This window comes from Dromiciops gliroides, chromosome 2 (genome assembly GCF_019393635.1).
Source record: "Dromiciops gliroides isolate mDroGli1 chromosome 2, mDroGli1.pri, whole genome shotgun sequence".
NCBI classification, from domain to species: Eukaryota; Metazoa; Chordata; class Mammalia; order Microbiotheria; family Microbiotheriidae; genus Dromiciops; species Dromiciops gliroides.
Window position 1 is genome coordinate 79814802 of NC_057862.1, and position 24663 is coordinate 79839464.

At 36.9% G+C, this 24663-nt stretch overlaps 1 protein-coding gene across 1 annotated transcript in view; it reads right to left on the bottom strand.

Annotated features, from left to right (window-relative positions):
* Positions 1-24663, bottom strand: part of PLCE1 (phospholipase C epsilon 1) — a 336517-nt gene that overhangs the window by 280181 nt on the left and 31673 nt on the right. The window contains exon 2 of the mRNA XM_043983896.1: positions 3344-4936. Within this exon, the coding sequence (XP_043839831.1) occupies positions 3344-4543 (1200 nt within the window). The 5' untranslated portion in view covers positions 4544-4936. The remainder of the gene's footprint in view (positions 1-3343; positions 4937-24663) is intronic.

The following is a 24663-nucleotide window of genomic DNA, read 5'->3' on the forward strand; positions in this document are numbered from 1 at the left end:
ACTAAAGTGATTTTCCTAAAGTACAGGTTAGATCATATCACATCCCCTCCTCCAAATCAATAAACTCCAGTGGCTATTGCCTCCAGGAACAAATACAAGATGCTCTCTTTCGCATTTAAACCCCTTCATAGCCTAGCCCCTTCCTACTTTTCCAGTCTTCTTACACCTTACTCCCTACCATGTACTCTTTGATCCAGTGATACTGGTCTCCAGACTGTTCCATGAACAAGACAATCCATCTCTTTTCTCCAGGCATTTTCTCTGGTTGACCCCCTTTCCCAGAACAATCCCACCCTCCCCAACTCTCCCTATTGATTTCCTTGGTTTCTTTTAAGTACTGACTAAAATCCTATCTTTTACAGGAAGTCTTTCCCAACCCATTTAATTCTATCGCATTCCCTCTATTAATTATTTCTTATTTATCCTGTATATGGCTTGCTTGTTTGTATTTTTTTGAATGTTGTCTCCTTTATTAGACTGTAAGCTTCTTGAGGGCAGGGTCTGTCTTTTCCTTCTGCTTGTATTCCCAGTGCTGAACACAGTGCCTGACACATAGTAAGTACTTAATAAATGTTTGATTGATGAATTGATTCTTTTGGGGTTTTTTTGTTGTTGTTGTTGTTTTTTTTTTGGTGAGGCAATTGGGGTTAAGTGACTTGCCCAGGGTCACACAGCTAGTAAATGTCAAGCGTCTGAGGCCGGATTTGAACTCAGGTCCTCCTGAATCCAGGGCCAGTGCTTTATCCACAGCGCCACCTAGCTGCCCCGATGAATTGATTCTTAATTAACACTATGATTAGAAATGGGAGCTGGTCCAATAATCCATTTATTCCTTATAACTAGAGTATATCATTAATTCTGACATGGCTTCATATACCCAGAGTAATTCTGTGCCCAAGTAAGTTATTTAAATTCAACAAGGACAAGATGGGGGACAAAAATTGCAACTACACAAGGCTCACTGGAGTTACAACCTTGTCATTTAGGAATCTGATGCAGCAGTATGAAGGGTTGCCACAAGAGCATGCATAGTCACAATATCTATAGAAAAAATATATCATGAAACCCACTCCATCTGCCCAAGTAGTCATTATGGTATAATGTAAAGAATATTGATTCTGAAATCAGAGAACCTGATTTGAAATCCCTCCTCTAACAGTACCTGTGTGACCATGGGCAAATCATTTAATATTTCTGGCTCTTGGTTTCTTCATTTATAAATTGAAGAGGTTAGAGAGACGGCCTCTTAAGTCCCTTCTAGCTCTAGCTTGTTGTTCATTTGTTTCAGTTGTGTCTGATTCTCTGTGATTCCATTTGGGATTTTCTTGGCAAAAATACTGAAGTGGTTTGCCATGTTCTTCTCCAGCTCATTTGTAAAATACCACAATACCTATGAATTGCAATAAAGTGCAATAAAATTAGGTAATTGCAAAATTATAAAGAACAAGCATGCCTCCAAATAAGAGATATGAGAAAATAGCTCCACCCTATTTCTTTGCTGAGGTGGGAAGTCCAAGGTTTTGGAGCATATACTTTCTAATTTTTCCTATGTATTGATTAGTTGTGATTTTTTTCTCCTCCTATTTTTAAAAAATATTTTTATATAGATGGCTCTCTAGAAGAGGGAAGGGATACTGAGAGAATGTCTGATGATGTAAAAAACAAAAAATATTAATAATTTTTTTAAAAAAAGACTTGGGGGCAGCTAGATGGCACAGTGGATAAAGCACTGGCCCTGAACTTCAATCATCCCTCTTTCATCGTAACTTGCCATATATTTCTGCTGTTCTGACTCTGGAATACATCTTGGAAAAATGTTAGTCCACTGTTTTGTCAAAACAGAAATAACTGCTAATGCCAAGAATCAATTTCCTAAGAATTGTAATCTACTATGGCCAAATTATCAACATAAAACCAAATTCTTAAAAAAAAAAAAAAGAAAAACCTCAAAGATGACAAAGTCTTCATCAAGGGGCCTTTTGAAATTAAAAATTATGTTTCCAGAGTTGTCACTATTTTTCACCTCTGCCCCTCTGATTTTCATAACACTTTCAGGAGAAAACTTTAATCCAATTAAACTTCCTTCTTTCTAAAGAGCTACCATCATCATTTTATATTTGTATGGCAATATGTAATTTTTAAAGCACTTTCACATACATGTGTGTGTTTGTGTGTCTGTGTGTAGTTTCATTTGATCCTTAAAAAAGCTATGAAGTAGGATGGATAGGTTATATGCTTAGAAGGAACTTTAGAAACCATCCAGTCCAACTAATTCATTTTGCAGATGAGGAAATGGAGGCTCAGAGGGTATTTTATATAGGGTATAAAAGTGGCAGGCCAAAATTCAAAACCAAGGTCACAGATTCAAAACCCACAGCTCTTTCCATTCAATATATAATTTCTACTACAGTAAAGGCAAAAAGTTCCATTGTATCAGTACTGATCACACCACATCAGAAGTATTATATCCAGTTCTGGGTGACACTATGAAGAAGGATACTGACCAACTAAAAAACCAGAGGTACATGACTAGTATAACATGGCATGGCTTGGACTGGCCACAAAGTCCCTGGGAATGGTCTTTCTTCTCATCCTAGAAAGAGAGGAAGTTAACATAAGATCAAAAATTGAGGGTGTTCTTGGTTTGTTTTTTTCCCATATATGGGGAGTTTTGAGGAGTTTTTGAAAGGAGAAAAAGAGAAACGGTAGACAAGCTTCCAACGCATATGAAAAGCAGTAACATCTACAGTTTCCTCCTTCAAACTCAAGCTTTCATTAGAGACCAGGAAAAGTGACTTCTAAATGGGTCAACTAAAAGATATATAACCATGTTTTTGTTTTTATTTTTTTTAATCATAGGGTACTGGCTTCGATAGCTGGAAGGCTGAGAAAAAACAGATATGAGAAAATGACAATCTTTACCCTCGCCAATGTCCTCCATCCCACCCCTGCATTTGGACAGCCAATGTTTCTGACTCCTCTATCCCCCACAAATATACTCTTCCAACCCCTATAACAACATACATATATGTACATACACTTATGCACATTTATAAATTACCCTGCAATGCTGATCCAACTCAACTGACAACTGTCAATTGCAACAGAACAGCTCCATCTTTCAGAAACCCTCTAGGAGTCACATAAGTTATTAGACTCTTTTTCAAGATTTTAGGCAGTCAACACTATGTTAAATCAATTGAAGATTGCACTGTATTATTCCATCAATAACAAGTTATAACTTACATAAATTTGAAACTTTTCAGCAATTCAGTAAAAGGAGAGTAAGACTGGAAAAGAATAAAATTAAACAAGATATTCAAAAGAAACATTGAAGTCTTACCAGATACCACTGGGATTTTCCAAGACAGAGATTCACATCTTGCCTAATCTGTAGTGTTGCTATATGCTCTGCTGAACTACTAATGTTCTTAATGTCATGATTTCTTTTCTGTTCAATATAACTCCAAGCTCCAGGCCCTATGTGCCCAGAAGGTAGGGTTCTCATAATTGCTCTGGTTCCAGTATAAACAGATTTCTTAACTTCTTTATCATTTTTGCAAAATCTTCTAATTAACAAAGTGGACCTCTCCTTTTTGTTTTTTAAAAAATCCTCCTCCATATCTTCTTCAAAATTATCAGTACAATCTTCCAAATGACTCAAAATGGCCTTTGTGGGCATTCTTCCAGGAAGATTATCGCCATAGAAGCTTTTATTTGAACCTACCATTTGAACCTTCTGGCAAGATCTTTCTAAGCATAAATATTTCTCACTTAAGGCATCATAGTTATCACATCTCTTCAGTCCATTCTTACTGTCACAGTCATTTGCCAGTTCCATTAAGCTACAAGTATATGCAGAGTAATTGCCCTTTGGATCATCTCTAATATTGGGGAGTTGTACACAGTTGCCACAACCATCTAAAATTAAGCCATCAGATATGGTACAAAAAGTCTTTGATAGATTTCTCTCAACTGCATAATGAAAATGAAATATAGCCATGTTATCAGAATGATCTCTGCTAGTCTGAATAATTGCTGATGGACTTCTTATAGGATTGGTTTCTACTGAAGGCTCATCTACTTCCAGTTTAATTCCAGAAAATATGTTTCTTTCCAGTGAAGATGAAATTCCAGTATCCAAACACAGGTTTTCTTCTGATATAGAGTCACATGATTTATAGAACTGGCTATGTGAACTCTGACAGTTATTAGGCACATTGTTACAGTTAATGTTAATATATTCCATGGAATCTGGCACACTTCGCTCCCCAAAGTTTTCATGGGTATTGTTATCACTCGTTGCTTCTTTACCTGATAGTGAGAAAATCTTGGGCAAAGAACTTTCAGTATGTTCTTCTCTAAATCTGTTTAAGCATGAGAGAGTATGAGGGATTTCTTTGTTTACTTTATTAGTATGTCTTTTTATAACACTGATGTCAGAGGCATGTTCACTACCTTCATCTGTGGCCGAGTGAGCAGCTATCACTTTCTTCTGTGTCACAGGAACAAGAACAGCAGCTACCATTTCTTCAGAGGTCATCTTGACATATACTGACTTCAGTTATTGGGTTTTTTCTCTCTAATGTTTATATCATGATTTCTATGAAATAACAATTTGCTAGAAAAATAAAATCATCTAACATATATAAGTCCTCTTTTAATATGGCGATTATTCGCTTCACACAGTTGCAACAGGTCAAAAAAAAGGTTATTCCTTCAGTAACTTAGTAACATGAAATGTTTTTCCAGAAAAGTTTTGTAAGTATAGTAATTTTGTAGTTTGCTTTTGCAAAAGCAGTAATTTTCCACCCCCTGTTTGTTCTATGAGGTGCAATGGAATTATTTTATTTAATTTTTAGCAGAAGGGGCATTCTGGAATAGCTGCTCCATCACCTTGGCTGCATTTGACTTAGGTAACCAATTCATGAGTTTCCTGCAGGGAAAAAAAAGAGACACAATATTACATTGTGCTACAAACTGGATTTTTAAAAATAATTACAATTTTAAAATAAGTGAAAACATTGCTCAAATTATTAGATCTAACTTTTATAATCAAAAATGCATTTACTTTTAAAAATAATACTAACCAACATATAACTATAGATTTCATTTATAATATAAACCTTATTTTGGAATAATTATATCTACAATTTCAATAAGATACTGTTAATAGTGCAATCGTTATAAAATTCTAAATTTTTAGATTATAGATAAACATGTTTTATAAAAATAATTAGATTTAGCCTTATTTAATTTAACTTCCTTTGTCTATGGGAAGTAACATTAAGGTCTACGATTATTTCATTTACTCAAGCTAATACATGTTTTTGTATTTCTATGGATACAAATGTGAACTTTTATGTCTTCATGCCTTTATATTTTAGCCCTCCTGCTCCTTTTTTCCTCCCCTTTCACTTAGTTTGCATTGGTCACACATCCTCTTTCAAACACAAATACAATCTCTCACCCACTCCCAAGCACAGGAGACTTTCACACACATACTGAACAATAATAGTTAATAAAATAGAACACAATGTAATACTATCTACCAGACACTGTGCTAAGCACTTTTCAATTATCTAATTTGATCCTCAGAACAACACTGGGAGATAGGTGTTATTATTATTCTCATTAAGCAGATGAGGAAACTGAGGCAAACAGATTAAGTGACTTGGCCAAGGTTATATGCATAGCTAGTAAGTGTCTGAAGCCAAATTGAACTCAGTTCTTTCCAACTCCAGGCCCAGGGCTCTATCCACCAAGCTACCTACCAAGGGTCAAAAGGAGGCATTTGTTGTGCGTACTGGTGTCCCCTAACACGGATGAGAGACAGAGGGGTCACAAGAGCAGTTTTTGTGACACAGGCACCTATGGCAGTTTGATGAACCTTTCTCATAATAATGTTTTCAAATGCATAAAACCACAAAGGATTCCAAAGGAAACCAAATTGACTGAAATGCAGTTATCAAAATTTTTTAAGTTAAGAAACTCTGTTAAGAGCCCCAGTTTTTCCCATGTTCCTTCTAGGATCACAGAAATGCAGAGCTGGAAGACACCTTAGAGATCATTTAGTTCATGTCCCTAATTTGTATAGCTGAAGGAACTGAGGCCCGGAACAGCAGACTGATTTACCTATGGTCCTACAAGTAGTAAGTAGCAGAAACATAATGCAAATCCGGACCCCCAATAGCACTTTCTCATTTTTTCTAAAATAATAAGACACCTTTCTTCCATGAAAACATTACAAAGTTATTAAATCTAGTTTTTATAATTAGAAATGTATTTGGTTTTTTAAAATCATACTAACCAACCAAGTTATAAATTTCATTTAAAAATATAAATTACATTTTAGAATAACTGCACCTAAAATTTCAATAAAATTCTGAAGTCCCTTATGGCTTGGCTCCTGTGTCCCTGGTTGCAAAGATCAATTACTTTAGGGAGGCCTTTCTGTCTCATTACTGCTGTGAGTATTTGGCATACCTGCTACTAAAGAGAGGATTTTAATCATCCCCAAATGCTTTAAGGAACAGGTGTTTTTAAGCTTGTTTATTTTGTTTTGGCATGCTCTTTGGGAAGGAGTTTTGTTTGTTTTCAGCAGAGAAGGTGGTGGTATTCAATCTCGGCTCAAGTAGACTATGACTTACTACTGTAGTTGGTGTAAGATTGTTTTTATGTGTTGTTAGATCACTTTTGCTGGTAAAGAAAAATGTCTGCTTTTTTTACACTCTCCTCTGACCAGCGCCATCCTTCCTGCCATACTCTGTGATGACTCTTTGAGAATTTAGAGAAGTTATGTTAGCTGGACAAAACCCAATTCATGACAGACTGGAGTTTTACAGCCTGAAGGGGAATGGACAAAACAAAGGGGTTCAGGAAACCTCAGGCTGGCCAAAGTAAGCCAGAAGGTTGGGAAGAAAGGCCAATCTGAAAAAACATGGGGCGGCTAGGTGACGCAGTGGATAAAGCACCGGCCCTGGAGTCAGGAGTACCTGGGTTCAAATCCGGCCTCAGACACTTAACACTTACTAGTTGTGTGACCCTGGGCAAGTCACTTAACCCCCATTGCCCCACCAAAAAAAAAAAAAAGAAAGAAAAAACATAATGGTAGTTTAGGCCAGGCACCTAGGTTAGGAAAGGGAGAAGGAGCAGTGGAAAAGGGCTTAGCCAGGCAGTGAAAACTCAGAAGGACAACCAGAGTGAGAAAATGACCTTTCAGCTTCAGGCTCAATATACAGGTGGATCTGAGGTAGAAACAATTTTGAGGATGGGTAATCATTAATTAAAAAGCCAACAAGTCAATGAAATGCCAAAGTCTGAAATGTTTTCAAGTATTTGAAAAGATTTCATATAGAATGTTTGTTGAGTGGACTTATTCTGTGTTACTACAGAGGGCAAACCTAGAACCAAAGAAATGAAAAGAAAGAAAGTTAGAGGAAGATTCTATCTCGATGCTGAACAATTGTAGCTGGCCAACAACGAAATGGGTTTGAAGCATGAGGACTACCTGACTGCCTTCTCAGCTGGATGGAGGAGGCTGCAGGTCCCACTTCTTTACCCAGCCTCCCTCCATATGGCCATGAGCACAAGACTTCTGCCACTTTTGTTTCTTTCTTAATCTTAGCTACCAATGAAGACTATGTCCAGGACTAGCAGCAACCTTGTAAGTTCTAAAAGGCCTGAGTGTCCCAAGAAATGTACAAGAGTGGCAGCTGCAGTGTCCCTGCAGCAATGTCTGGCAGGGGAAGTATCTCCATCAGACACACGGTCACCAGAAAGAAAAAGAATGACCCAATTTGGCTACTCCCCTAGCAGGTTTTTACCTGCAAGTGTTTGAACAGTGCAAGAGAAAGGCAAAATGTAAAAATGGCTACTTAGCAGCCCGGCAAATTGTATTATAGCCTAAAAAGGCCTGAATATTAACCTCCTCCTTCATGACTGTACTAGCACTCACATGTTAGATTATTGAAGCCATATAAATCATTCCTTTGATGAGCATTATGGAGAGAGAGAGAGAGTGTAGTTTATCATTGTATTTTGTATGACCTTTCCTATATCAGATTCACCTTGTACATTCTTCTCTTGGAAGGGTAGGGAGGCAGGCACTAGGCTTGAACCAAGAAACACCACTGTCTGTGGGTCCCTGGGATAAGGGCTTATTGAGCCCATAAGTAAGAATGGAAAAGTTTACTACCCCTAATTAAAGACCAGGCTTCCCCGGCAACAATCTGACCCAGGACTGCATACCTGGACCATGTATCTGGGTGCAGAAAGGGAGAGTGGAGCAGTATCCAGTAAGGTTACACTAGATATGTTTGGGAGTTAGACATGTGTTGGCACTCATATGACTGTTCTCTTTCCTTCTAAACTAAACTTGCTTTTTCCCTATCATTGGCTATTGTCTTATCATAGGAACTTCATTTGGATTGCCCAGTGATTTGGCAGGGTAACCTGGAGAAGTTCTTCCTTGTGCCTTGGGTATATCTGGAAGTGTTTTGTCCAAACCTCTAGTTAGATCACCTTATGTGCTTAATGTATTAAGTTGAATCAGAAAATAAAGAAGTTGTGCAATTCTGACAATTAGGCATTTCATATTTCAGCACAGGGCACAGTCTAATCAAATATCCCAGCTTAATCTTCTTTGCAGTGCACTGGCATGCTTGTTCACTCTCTCCTCTCTCTCCCTCCTCCTGCCATAAGGGCAAACACAAAAAGAGAAAAGGCAGCCAGAAGCCCTGATATGCAAGCCTTCCATCCATGCTCCAAATGGAGAGTAGTGACAGGGTCACAATTCTATCCAGGGGACTGTTCCTTCTCTAGCCATCTGGAGAGCTGTAGCCAAATCTGTCTCTTCTTTAAATCATCCGCTAAGTCATTATCTCTTTGGGTCTACAGGGTGTTCAGGAGGACTAGCATCTCTGGTCTGAGGGCTCTGCTCACCCAACTCTCACCTGCGGCTCCAAGAAGCTGTAATATGTGCAGTGGCCACACCCTGGGAAACCATCTCTCCAGACAGGCTAAATCAGTTTGAGGGTAACCAAGTGAGTGAGGGGAGGTCTACTCCAGTTGTGAAGACTTTCCCTGGTGTTCCAACAGCCATGAAGGCAGCTGAAACTGTGGAATGCTTAGAGCTTGGTCAGACATCAAAGATGCCAGTGTCATCCGCTGCATCCTGGGCCATCACCAGTCACCCCGACTTTTGTCTTGCCACTGGACTTCAATGACTCAGGAAGAGAGAGTGAGACTGGTGACTTTGTTCAACTCTACTTCACTTAAATCCAATTCAAACACAAGTCATGACATCATATGTCATTGGTCCTCTTTGAAAATGAAGGACAAACAACAACTCTTCTGGGTCAGCTGCCAAACTGGAGACACCAGAATCTACCTCTACAAATTCTGTCACACATGGTGACTTACCCCAAGCTTCCACATAGTTACTAGGAATGGTGAGTATGTTCCAAGGGAGTAACGGACCCCTTGTACAGAGATAATCAAGCAGAGGCTGGATAACCATCTGCCAAAGATGTTATAGTCTTGCCTTCCATCTCCTACCTCTGCCTCCAGTTTGAGGAAGGCTTCATGAACTTCAGAAGACCAAAAGAACTGGACTTTTTCACCAGCATTCTAGCAGAGGAAACAAGGCCAAAGTGGACAAGGTGGGGAAAGGCAGCTTCAAGGTTCTATAAAGAGCTCAGCAGAAAAACTACATGATGACTCAGGAAAATGTCATCAGCACCCAAGGTAGAGGAAGAAAAGAACATTTAGCAACTAAGAGCTATGAGTTACCTTTTGCTTACATGTGCTCTCTAAGACTAAGTCCACTTTCCCCTAGACTGTGTATATACTGGTGAGAGAATGTGTAACAGACTTTGGGGGTAATATTTTGTACTAAATGTTCTTACTATATGCCACTTTAGTAAACTGGTTTTGTTCAGTCATTTCAGTCATGTCTGACTCTAGCTGGTATAGTGGATAGATCACTGGCCCTGAAGCTGGAAGGACCTGAGTTCAAATCTCACCTCAGATACTTAGACAAGTCACTTAACCCCAATTGCCTTAAACATCCAGAGGCATCTCCAGTCATCCTGATTTATATATCACCACTGGACCCAGATGGCTCTGGAGGAGAAAGTGAGGTTGGTGACCTTGCACAGCCCTCCTTAACTCAAATCCAATTCAGTGCAAGTCATGACATCACCCCGATGTCATGGTCCTCTTTGGAAACAAAGGATAAAACAACAATTCTTTGTGACCCCATTTGGGGTTTTCTTGGCAAAAAATGCTAGAATAGTTTGCCATTTCTTTCTCTAGCTCAGTTTATAGATGAGGAAACTAAGGCAAATAGGGTTAAAAGACTTGACCAGGATCACACAGCTAGTAAGTATCTGAGGCTACATTTGGACTCAGGAAGATTACTCTTCCTGACTTCAGGCCTGGCACTCTATCCACTGCCCCACCTAGATTCCCCAGCTTTGTAAATATCCCTAGACAGGCTGACTAACTGATATTAACTGATACTCATGGGGGTAAGCATACTGATGGGGGCTCTTAGGCCCCAATCCAATTCTTCAAGGTCTCCAAGAATTAACAGTTGAGATCTGGGATCCCAATCTGCCAATAAGAATGGGGTCTGGGAGAGTAGCCCCAAAGCCTCTGTCACACTTTTTATCCTCCAACTGAGTTACTATGTTCCCCAGAGCAGCTGTTATGAACCTTCTCACCTCTTTTTCTAAAATCCTCCCAAAACAAACCCCTTTATCTTAACAGAGAATGTTCTGCCTTCTATGGGCATTATCCATGTATCACTAGCTCCCCCATACCACATCTTAAAATCTCTCGACATCCTCATCTATCCTTACTTCCTTCGTTCCAATCTTTAAGGAAAGTTACTTGTAACTTTAATTTCATGATATAATCTTCAGAAACTTGATTCTTTGAGGGCTATCATCTCATCTTCAATCTCTTCTTAGCTGTCACTTCTTTCTCCGCTGCCTACAAAAAAATCTCCCTCATTCTTTTTTGTTTTTTTTTTTGTGGGGCAATTGGGGTTAAGTGACTTGCCCAGGGTCACACAGCTAGTAAGTGTTAAGTGTCTGAGGCCGGATTTGAACTCAGGTATTCCTGACTCCAGGGCCGGTGCTCTATCCACTGCGCCATCTAGCTGCCCTCTCCCTCATTCTTAAAAAAAAAAAAAATGCTACTTCCTTGACCCCGCCATTACCTCGAGCTATCAGTCCATATATTTACTACTTGTTCTGCCAAACTACTAAAGAGTTGTGTATTCTCACTACAACTTCACTCCTCAATTCCATCATGCTAATGAAACTGTTCTCTCAAAAGTTACCAATGATCTAGCTACTAATTTGATGGCCTTTTTTAAAGTCTTCTTTAATGTTTCTGCAGCTTTTAGCCTCCATTTTTCCTGGATAATTTCTCTTGCTCCCCGCTTAGCTTCTGTGGCACTGTTCTCTTCTGGTTTTCCTACTTATCTGAACATTCATTGTTAGTCTCCTCCACCAAACCATCATCTATTTCTTCCTGCATCCTCTTCTCTTCTCACTCCTTTGGTTATCACATTTGCTTCCACAGTTTAAATGATCAATTCCATTTAGATAACCATCAAATCCTAATCTAATTATCCCTGGTAACCAGAATTCTAGTTCCATTATGCCAACTAACCTGCTGAACACCTCTACCAGGATGTCCCACTAGTATGTTAAATTCATCCTTTCAAAATTAAACACATCACCCTCTACTCTATCATCTCCAAATTCCCTTATTTTTAGAAGAATCCTGTTTCACCCACATTCATAAATTCAGTGTTACTCCAGCTCTTCCTTTTCCCTTACCCCCAAAATCAAACCAGCTGCCCAAAACCATTTACTCTATGTCCAACTCTCACATTCATTCTCTTTCTCTACTTATACAACTACCACCCTCATTCAGCCCATCACCTTTTACTTGGACTATGTTATGTTATCTTCATTGGTATCCCTGTTTTCTTTCTCCATCTCCTAAATTCTCCAAGCAGTTGGTAAATTGTAATCTATGAAGTATCCCAGAAATGAAGCTACTAAAATAATGTTCCCAAAGCACAGGTCTGACTACAAGAGTTCCCTTCATTGGTTTGAATGGCTTCAGGTCAAACATTTTCCAGTGTCTACTGTATCTTGGACAAAATACAAACTGCTTAGCTAGGCATTCCACAATTTGAATCCAACCTGCCTTTAGAGCTTTATCTTACTCCTTTCACACATTCTACATTCTAGCCAAACTTACCCATCAGATGCTCCCCAAACTCATTATCAACTTCCTGCCTCCATACATCATTCAAGCACTCTTCCAAACCTTCCTCCATCTTCCCTCAAGGCTTAGCTCAGGCACCATTGACACCTCCTCTGTTAAACCTCAAATTCTCTTTTTTTACTTATTTTTGCTGTATCCATCACTGCTACCCTAAGTAGAAATATGAGCTCTTGGAAGGTAGGGATTATTTGATTTTTCTCTTAGTGTACCTAGTACCTCGCATGGTGACTCAGATGCTATAGCTAATTAAACTGAATGTAAATGTTTCCCTGACTTAATCTTTTTTCCTTCTGTACATACAAGCAATGTGACACTTTTGTGGGTTAAGAGAATCAAGGTCTAATTCAGTACTCACTTCTCTATCCTTATCCAGTAACCTCTCTCCCTTCTTCCTTATCTCTCCTACTCCTTTCCACCTTCCTTGGACATTTGTATAGCAGGGAATTCTGAAAATACCAAAGGCCTGGCTGGAGAACAAAGCACTCCCAGGAATTCTATGCAACAGCTATCTTCCCACCAATCAAAAAACTTAAACCCCAAACTTGAAACTTGCAAAGAGAGAAAATCTGAGTGTACATATCATCTTTGAGTCACTTTTCAACCCCCCCTTTCTTTCTTCCTCCTTTTCCTTTGTCTTCTCTCCCATCCCCTTCTCTCATACACACACACATAAACACACACAGACATGCTGACATAAACACATTAACATAAAGCTTCTAGGTTCAAAGCCAAGCATAGCAATAAATTAATCCCTGATGTTTGTACATGAGTATGTGTATGTGTACTTGACATTTCACCTCCCACCTCCATGCCTTTGTACTGCCTATTCTCTATGCCTAGAATGAGCTCCCTCTGCTAGAACCCCTAGACTTCCTCAGGGCATTGCCCTGGCTGCTACTATGCCAGCCCCCCATTCATTATTTTATATGAATTTATTTGATATATTTTAATATACTTCTATAAGCATACGCTACCTCCCCAGATTGACGTAAGTTAAGAACTATTTAGTTCTTGTCTTTGCAGATATAAGGCCTAGCACAGTCCCTGGCAAACAGCAGTTTATTAATAAATGTCTTTTGGTTGACAGACGTTATAGTCTCCTAAGTATTTCAAGCTGTTTGTCAGCAGGAGCGATCTCACACTTTTGCATTTGTGTCTCCTGTGCTCAGTGTAGTGCTTGGCACTTAGTAAACATTTAATAAACACTTGCCAACTGCATTATTAGATAGGTCAATCCCTGAAACAAAGCAAAAACCAAAGATCTTCAGTTTGGTATGGCCTCCTCTGCTTCTGCATAACAGTGGCAAAATGGTGGAAAGGGGAGCAGAGGACCCTTGAAATGATAGTTTTTAGACCATCTATAAATATTAACTTAGGTGCTAGCATCCAAAATATATAAGCTCCTTGTCCAATACCAGTAACTGAAAAAATACTGTTGGAATAAATCATATCAATCATAACATCACTACAAAGTAAACCAGAAAAGGAAAGGAAAATAAAGCTAAATTAAGGAATAGCAGATAGGTTTTCATCAAATAAATGGTAATTTTGAATTAATGTGGTAATAACAGCACAGGACTTGGCAAATATTAAGTGTTTAATAAATAAATGCTGGTTGACTGACTGATAATCATTTGCAAAAAGACCACCATGAAAATATATGTTACACTGATGAAGGGAGTACCTACATTGATGAGGTCACAAATCTACTTAAGTGGTAGCATCGAAGTATAATCAAGTATGGAATTTTACAGTATAAACAGATGACATGAATTGTTCTATACAAATGAAGAGGCAGAATGGTATAGTTTTAAAATTCTCTGCATTTGTATTAAAACAAGCTAGGCTAAAATCTTGACTCTGCTGTTTACTGTTTCCTTATTATCTGAGTTTCATTTTCCTTATCTATAAAATGAAAGAACTAGATTAGATGATAAGTTCATTTCTTCCAGTTCTAAAGCCTATAGCAATAAAGACAAAAAGAAACAGAGAAGGGAAAATTAATGTGGACTGAAAGAAATAACATCATCCAAGAGGGCTGTGATCAAGAAGGTATTATTAGGGTTGACAGTGCCCTGGGTCTCCAAGGTAAGAGACTATGTAATAATTAATAATAAGGAAGACACTGTGACCTAGCAATAGAAATAAAAGGAGAGAAGTGGCATTTGGGAAATTCACACAGTCAATATAGACAGCACATTTTAGAAGCTTAGGAGCAATGAAATGAAAAAGATGTGTCAGATTCAAATATAGTGCATGTTACCTGAATAAAAAAGTGTTTCCATAAGTATCCAATTTATGGTACTGAGAGTACAAATAGCTGATATTTATGTCTAAAGCTTACAAAGTACATTCATTATCTGACATTTACAAAAGTACATATATTATTTTATTTGATCTTCACATCAAACTGGAGGTTAATACCACAGTCATTATTACCCCTTTTTACAGATGATGAAAGTGAAGTATTAAGTGATGAAATGACACAGCTGGTGTCAGAGGCAGAATTCAAAGTCAGGTCTATCCTACTCCAAGTCCAGCCCTCTTTCTACTCCACTACCAAGAAGTTAATAAACATTAGGATAAATTCAACTTTTGCAATGTAATATTTGAAATGAATAATTAGAGTAACATTCTCTAAAAAGAACTATTCAATTTGTTCCTCAATTAATGTAATTAGATTTCCAATGCATTAAAAATATATGTGATGGAAGTTAACTTACTCTTGAATAGATAAACACAATAAACTACTCTACTGCCCTAACACATTCTCACATTACAGTTTCTTGGTAAAATGATACTGATTTAATAAAAACAAGACATGATTCAACCTCTCCAAAATGTTTCCTTCTTTGTTTTACCCCCCCCACCTTAATCTATACCACCACCACCACCATCATCATCATCCCTGATAAAACATTTTCCAGGTCAAATAATTTTTTATCTTAAAGATTATCAATAGGGGCAGCTAGATGGTGCAGTGGATAGAGCACCGGCCCTGGAGTCAGGAGGACCTGAGTTCAAATCCGGCCTCAGACACTTGACACTTACTAGCTGTGTGACCCTGGGCAAGTCGCTTAACCCCAACTGCCTCACTAAAAAAAGAAAAATAAAATAAAGATCATCAATAATCCACTGATAAAATATATCATGTGGCAGTTGTAAAGTCCCTTAAATTCACCCACCCTGTTCATTAACATACTCACTTCTGACATCTTCATTTGAGAATATATGATCAACAAGCTCAAATTATTATCCCCTTGTTCCTTTAATGGAAATTAAATTGAATTCTAGATGGAAAGCCCAAACCAACATCAAACTTTAAAGATTCCTTTGCTAATTGCTAACATTTGTTTTTTGTCAAAGTTAAAACAGAAAATAGTCTGGGTTAAAACAAAGTATTTCTAATTGTTTCAAATGTCCTCTAATTTACCTTAAGAACTCACTCTGCCCCTCCCTCTCAAGCAAGGATGATCATTTTTCCTTTTCTGATAAGATACAAAGTATAAGGCATGTTTCCATCCAAATACCAACCATACAGAAGTCCTAAAACCTACCTTGAGTCTGCTGAAAAATCCTGCTTTTGCAAAGCTCATGCAGCCAAAATTGATAGCACATTTTAGAAGCTTAGGAGTGATGGAAAGAAAAAGATGTGCCAGATTCAAGTGTAGTGTATGTTACCTTAGTGAAAAAGTTAATGTGTTTCCCTAAGAATCCAATTTACTGTATGGATAGTATGAATAGCTGATATTTATGTCTAAAGTTTATAAAGCAGTTTTGTTATCTGACATTTACAAAGTACATACATTATTTTATGTAGTAAAGCCTAGCCCAAACGATTTCAGGCTATTTGTTACACCCACAACTTGGTGCACATGCAGTTGGTTGTAATTCAAGTTGCACAACAAGTTTCAGACCTGAACCTCTGGAAGACCTCTGGAAAAGGCTTTCCCTCTGGAGATACAAGAGTTAAACTGAATCTTAGAGGAAAAACACGTATGTTGATTTCTCAGGATTATTGCAGCCCCAATTAGAATCCATATCACTTATTCTCAGTGAGCTCATAGTATAGTAAAGAGACAAGACACAGAAAATTCACTGATACTGTATTACATGAGATTTAATTATTGCTAACCCAGTTACTGTTACTAATATAAGTTGTGGTTCCTATTCCAAATAAGCATAAAATGCATAAAATAACTGGGGACCAATTTATCAAAGCACAAAAATACTTGGATAGATTCAATTACAAATTATTCATTAAATAATTAAAATGTAGGAAAATTCAGTGTTAATGGTTATGCTGTGCCAATATAACAAAAGTGACGGCACTGCCAAAGTTATCTTACAGTTTTAATGTTATACCAAACTATTAAAGGGATACTTTATAGAACCTGATAAAATAATAAATTTGGAGAAATTAAATATCTAGAATATCAAGGAAAATAATGAAAAAGGTAGAGATTAAAGAGAAGTAGTACTTTCAGACCTCAAACTATTTTACAAAGCAGCAATCATCAAAACCATTTGGTATTAGTTAAAAATAAAGAAGTGGTAAATCAATATTACAGACATCAGGGGAGAATCAGAAACAATGGAACCTTAAAATCCAAAACCAAACTACATAGGAAATAACTATCTATTTGATAAAAATGGCTGGGAAAACTGAAAAGCTATCCAGCAGAAATTAGGCTTAAACCAATCTTATGCCACAATAAATTCTAAATATATGTGTATGTGTATATGTATGTATGTGTGTGTGTAACCTTATTAAAGATCACGGCATAAAAAATGAGAAAAGCAGATCATAAACCTTTTACAACAATGGGAGTAAGATGTAATCTTACCTGAACAAGACACAGAGCCAAGAGATAAAACAGATAACTCTGATAAGATGAAGTTGAAAGGCTTATGGTAAAAAGAAAAACAATTCCAGACCAACATGTAGTACAGGGAACTCATCAATCACTTGAATTTTTAAAAACATACAAAAAATGGAATCAAAGTAACAGAATCAATCAAGGACAAAAAGGCTCTAAGGGATTTAAAGATATAAGGGAATTTTAAAGAGTAAGGAAAAGGAAAGGAAGGTATGAAATTACCTAAAAATCTGAAAAATTTTATTTAAAATATTTAAATCTGATTTTAAACCTCTGAACTTTATCAGAGGTTTAAAAAGCAATTTATACGTATGCTAAACGAATTATTCTCAATAACTGAGAAAGAAAAGACTCTACTAAACAAATGAAACAAATATGGTCCTAAAACCTAATATAAGGTTAAAGCAAAAAACTATAAACCAACATCAATAATGAATACTCTCATGAAAATTTAAAATAAAATCTTAATCAAAACCTAAAGACCCATCAGCATATACATAAAAAATTATTCACTGTTACTGAGTAAAACTTATACTAGTGATTCAAATATGATCTAACATTTAGTAAAAATGATACAATTACTCTTAGAAACAGCAATGATAGCAGCGACAAGTGAAAAAAAATAAAGGCATTAACACTAGGAAAGCAGAGATAAATTATCCCTATTCACAGGCTGACACATGGTTTACATAGAAAACCTCAGAGAATTAACAAAGAAATGGAAACAATAGTTCCAGGAGCAGGATACAAAATAAATCCATTAAAATAATCAGCATTTCTATATAGCAAAAATCCAGGAGAAAATTACAAAAAGAAAAATCCCATTCAAAATAACTTGAAAATGGATAAAATATGTGGCAATCAAGACATACTCAAGACATATTAATACAATTATAAAACACTATTCAGAAATAAAGACAAAAAAGGACACTATTCAGTACTCATGGCTGGGTCACACAAATAAAAATGATACTACCTAAATTAATCTACAGATTTAACTCTAAACCTATCAAAATACTAAGGAATAACGTACAGTGCTAGGCAAAATAATAAATTTCAATTACAGAAATAAACCATTTGAAATCTCAAGGGAAATAATGAAAAATGAGCATAGTGTTAAATGCCACATGATAGGTAGATTCTGGCCCAGACATAAAGAATAACAACACTAATAACAACACGGAAGGAGGACTTTACTAGAGTGACCCCAGGAACTGTGCCTGGCCTTGTGTGGTTTACCATTTTAATCTATGAACTGAATAAAATAAATAGATAGCACACTCATCAAATTTATGTATGACAAACTGGAGAAGAAGAGAAGTAAATTTTGCATCTTGCACTTGGGTTCAAAAAATGAACTTCTTAAGTAAAAGATGCGGGAAGATATTGCTAGACAGCAGTTTATATAAAAATGATCTGGAAGTTTTAATGGACTGTAAACTCATTAAGAATTAAGAGTATCGGGGCAGCTAGGTGGCGCAGTGGATAAAGTACTGGCCCTGGATTCAGGAGGACCTGAGTTCAAATCTGACCTCAGACACTTGACACTTACTAGCTGTGTGACCCTGGGAAAGTCACTTAACCCCAATTGCCTCACTAAAACAAAACAAAGAAAAAAGAATTAAGAGTGTCTTTTGTGGTGGCTAAGAATTGGAAATCAAAGGGATGCCCATCAATTGAGCAATGGCTAAATGAGCTATCATACATGATTATCGAATTTAGGATTGATATGTTTCCAACAACAGTAAAAAGGACTGCCTCCAGGGACGATAGGATCACTTCCCTAGAGGTCTTCAAAAAAGAAATATATGTGTTGACTGTTACACCAAAATACCAAAATTCATTTGGAGAAAGAAAAGGTTTAAAATTTCAAGGTTAATCATAAAAAATGCAGAAGTAAAGGGGAATAAATTTGATGTATACTTGAAAAAAGAACTGTACACAGTAAATTCATGGTTTCATATGTAATTCTTTTTACTGTCCTTTGTATGCAGCAATGTTCATGCTTGATAAATATCATGTTTATAGAAAAAATTTTCTGAAGATAAAAAGGAGAATGTAGGAGGGATAGCACTTTCAGATCTCAAATTGTATTATTAAGCAGTAATCATTTGATACTGGGTAAAAGAATATCAATGAAACAGACTAGATAAGCAAAAAATCAGAAACAATCTAACAGAATAGCTCATTGTTTATTAAATCCAAGAGCATAAAGTACTTGGGCCAAGGACTCCATATTTATCAAAAACTGCTAGGAAAACTAGAAAACAGTTTGGCAAAAGAAAAAAAATAGACAGCTTACAATATATACCACAAAAGTTACAAACAGATGTTCAGCTTAAAAAGAAGAGGTCATATCATTAAAATTTGGAGGAAAATTAAAGGAGCTGTATTTTACAACACGGCCTGGGGAGAATTAGCCAGATAAGAGATAGAAATGATCACAAAGGATGAAATAGATCATTTCGATTGTACAAACATAATGAAATTAGAATAAGAAAAGAAATTACCAACTAGGAAAAAAGATCCTTGTATAGTATGTTTCTGATAAAAGTCTGATATTAAAGATATTTAGATTAGCACAAACACGTAAGTCCAAGAGACAATCCTTAATAGATAAATGATCTAGACACATATGAATAAAATGTTTTCAAAAGAATTGCACATTATTGACAACCATATGAAAGAGTATTCAAAATCACAAATAATCAGAGAAATGCAAATCAAAACAATGGTCACATTGACCAAGACAACATAAAAAATAAATAGTCACAGCTAGAAGAAATGAAAGAAGACAGGCATACTAATAAACTGATGAACTGTGAATTGGTACAACCATTCTAGAAAACAATTTGGAATTACATTAAGAAAATGATTAAATAAAAGAAAGAAAATTATTAAAATGTACAAACCCTCCCCTTTGTCCCAGAGATCCTACTTTTAAGTTTATATCCAAAAGAGGGTACAAACAGGCCCATATACCAAAATAACTATCCATATTAATAATTATATTCTTTTTGTGGTATTGCCAAATGGTGGAACAGAGGAAAGAGCTCCTGGAATCAAGGGAACCCCAAGTTAAAATCCAACTTCATGTACTCAAGAACTGTGTAACCCTGGGTGAGTAACTTAACCTCTGCTTTGTCTCAGTCCTCTCATCTGTAAAATGGGAATAATAATGCCTACTTCATAGGGTTGTTATGAGGATCAAATGAGGTAACATTTATTAAAAAGCATTCGGCATAGTTGCTATGCAGGCAAAGCTGTTGGTAGTTTGTCTGAAGTAGCTTCTTCACCCATGCTAGCTTTGCTAGTAGCCCTCTTTCCTACTGCTGGTGGGCTTCTTACTGACTCTGTATTCAGTTCTAGGGCAGTCGAAATTACTTAATGTAATTTCTATTTGGATTTCTCGATCATTATGCAGTCTGGTGCAATTTTTACATTTTTGCTTTAGTAGCTATGGGGGAACTGGGCTACATGCCTCCATTCAGGCAGCTGTCTAGGCCAGGAATCTTCAGGCTGTCTGTGACTGTGTCTATGGGCTACCTAACATGCTGGAAAGAAAGGAGTGTAGTGAATGGAAGGGAACCACATATGTGTATATATACATATACATATATATATATATATACACACACACATATATATATAAATATGCATATAATATACATATTTGATAGGGGGTGTGTGCACCCAAAGGGTGTCCCAAATCTTATGCAATTTTAAGCTTTAATAGCTTAACACTTCACTAACATTTATGATTATGCTATGTGTGTGTGTGTGTGTGTGTGTGTAAAAATATATATGTCATCTAAGAATATATCAGAATAGATTTATAGTAGCTTGGGGAGATGAGCTACAGGAAAGAAATGCTTTGTGAGAACCAGGGTACCTCACCCTGCTGAGAAAGCATGAGGTAACCTTTCTGAGATTTTGAAGGTCAGTCTAACATCCCGGAAGTTCATGGACCGCCAGTAAGTCATGTCAATCAATGAACTTGAATGCTACCAGCCAATTAGCTTGGAGCTGTCTATGGGGACCGCCCCTCTTCCGGTTCGACAGGGGGCATCCTGTGGACTGAGGAGGGATTCAGTCTCTTGGATAGGTAGGTAAAGGAAGCTTTCTCTCTCTTTGCTAACCCCTAAAATACTTTAATAAATGCTTAAAAACCTAAACTGTTACTGAATTTATAAGTAAACTTAGCTAGTTCGCCCCTCAACACTGGGGAGCAGGTAAGATGAACACACATTTTAAAAATCACAGTTTCAGTATGTTAGAAGTATTCTAGAATATGAGGTTATAAATAAAAGGTCAAAATAATAAAATACTTTTATAATAAATAAATAAATAAAAGGCAGGTCTGCAGTAGAGAAGAGTGCCAACTCAAATTTTGTTTACTTCATAATTTCATATAAGATTTGACCTAATTTTTAATGCTCCTCGGTGTCTCTCCATATTTGGGCAAGGCTGACCACTCTAATGCGCCTATCTACAAACAGGATCCACTTCATTTATGAGTATAACTCCCTCTACCTATGCAGACTGAAGCACCTTAGCACAGTGGTCTGCATGTGGTTTTCTACTCCAAAGGTGGAACTTGTTATTTCTCATAACTAGAGTTCATGAGAAGAAGAGTATATAATCACAGAGAAAGGGGTAGGGGGGACTGGTCATCAGATGAACTTAACTTTTATCTGAAACAGACACTCGAGGGTTGAACACATATACATACACAGTTTGGTATAGAAATAAATCAAACTCAACTGGGAAACAGATGGAAAGGTATTAAGAAAGGATAATATCAAAGATGGAATAGTCACAAGCAAAACAAATTCCAAAGGGAAAGAAGATTAAAAAGGAGGAATAGGGGGAATATAAGGAAATTACCAAAGATCTTAAGAGGAAAAAACACTCAGTTAAAGACCTCGACCATAAGCAAATGAACTAACAGATAAGATATTAATAACAGAAGAGAATATAGCCTCCAGATCAGCTAAAAGACTTCAGAAATCTGTGAATAAATATTGCAAGACAAAGTAAAATGAATCAACACCTGATGAGACAGAGAACCCAGGAGATTTCCAAGAGAGCATGGAATCACTATGCAGGATGTTCCTGAATGTTCCTGAATTTAAAACAGAAATAAGAATTGTGAAAGCAGAATTTTATGGCTTGCAAAATAGAAATGTTGCCAGAATAGAAAAACTTTGATCCATGGTGGAAAGTCTCACTGAAGAAGCAAAAAACAGAATAACTGATTGAGAAAGCAAATATACAGAACTGAAGGACAATCTGAGGGACAGCTAGGTGGTACAATGGATAAAGCACCAGCCCTGGATTCAGAAGGATCTGAGTTCAAATCTGGCCTCAGACACTTGACACTTACTAGCTGTGTGACCCTGGGCAAGTCACTTAATCCTCATTGCCCTCCATCCCCCTCAAAAGAAAGAAAGAAAGAAGAACAACCTGGAAGAAGAAAAGAAAAAATTAATAACATTTTAAGAAAATGTGCTCACCATACAGGCAAAATATATCTCAAAAATAAGATACAGAGAAAATTTAAGGATTATAATCTCCTTTAAAAATATGACAATTCAGGAAACCCAAATACGATTATGCAAGAAATAATACAAGATAGTGAAGTGAGAAGAATCAAAAGAACACTGTGCACAGAGAAAGCAATATTATTTAATGAATAACTGTGAATGACAACTATTCTCAACAATACAATGATCCAAAACAATCCCAAAGGACTATTGCTGAAATATACTATCCACCTCCAAAGAAAGAAATTATATTGATGGAACACAGACTGAAACATGCTGTTTCACTTTCTTTCATTTTTTGTCCTTTATTCATGTTTTCTTGTACAAAATGACTAATATGGTAATGTTTTACATAATTATACATGTATAATTCATATCTGATTGCTTGCCACCTCAGGTATGGGGAAAGAGAGGGAGGGAAGGAGGGATAAAAATTGGAACTCAAAACTATAAATAAATTAAATGAAGAAATAATACGAGAAAACTGCCCAAAACAAGACCAATCAAAAAATCAATAAATCACCATGAGGGGAAAAAAACAACTCTAGGCTGCAACGTAAAAGACACACAGTAGTTAGAGTTAACAATTCCAATTCCATAATAAATACTTTCTAATATAAAAGAAAGTTGAATAACACAAGACTATTTCATGAAACTGCAGGAGGAAACAGAAGTTAACAAGTTCCAAAAAACAAAGAAGCTCAAGATGCAACCTAAGATGACTAACCCTTGCAAACTTGAACTTAACCATTAAAGAAAAAAAAATGGATATTAAATTAAAAGGTGTTCAAAGCATTCCTACAAAGAAAACCAGACCTTGCTTTTCAAACACCCTAGGCAATAAAAAAACAGGACAGGATCTCATTCCATTCCATCTCCTTTAGCAGACTGTCCCCTCTATCATTCCCACTCTTTCACTTATCTTCAATCTCTTCCTGTCTACTGACTGCTTCCCTACTGCCTATAAACATGCCCATGTCTCTCCCATCCTCAAAAAACTCTCACTTCATCCATCCATCCTCATCCTTTTGTGACTAAACTTCTTGAAAAAGCCCTCTACAATAGAAGTTTTCAATTCTTTTCCTCTCACTCACTCAACTCTCTACAATCTGGCTTCCTATTTCATCATTAACCAAAACTACTCTCTCTGAAATGACCAAAAATCTCTTAATTGCCAAATGTAACAGCCTTTTCTCAAACCTCATCTTTCCTGAACTCTGCAGTTTCTGACAATGTCTATCACTCTCTACTTGATGCTATTCTCTCTAGGTTTTTGAGACACTACTCTCTCCTGGTTCTCTACATATATCTGAACACCCCTCAGTCTTCTTTGCTGGATCTTTATCCAGTAAACACCTGCTAACTCTGGGTATTCCACACAGATCTGTCCTAGGCTTTCTTTTCTTCTCCCCCTACACTATTTTACTTGGTGATCATCAGTTTCCATAGACTCAATTATCACCTCTATGATGATGATTCTTCAATATACTTATCCAGGCCTATCCTCTCTGCTGACTCCAAACTGAACATCTCACATTATCCTAAAGACATCTTAAATTCAACATGTCCATAACTGAACTACCCCCCACATACACTCTTTTTCCTGACTCCCCTATTACTTTTTTTTTGTTTGTTTTTGTTTTTGTTTTTGTGGGGCAATGGGGGTTAAGTGACTTGCCCAGGGTCACACAGCTAGTAAGTGTCAAGTGTCTGAGGCCGGATTTGAACTCAGGTACTCCTGAATCCAGGGCCAGTGCTTTATCCACTGCGCCACCTAGCAGCCCCCTTCCCCTATTACTTTTGAGGGTACCACCATCTTCCCAGTCACCCAGGCTTTCAACCTACATGCCACCTTGACTCCTCATTCTCTTTCACCCCCACCACATCCAATCTGTTGCCAACCTATGTAACATCTCTTACATATG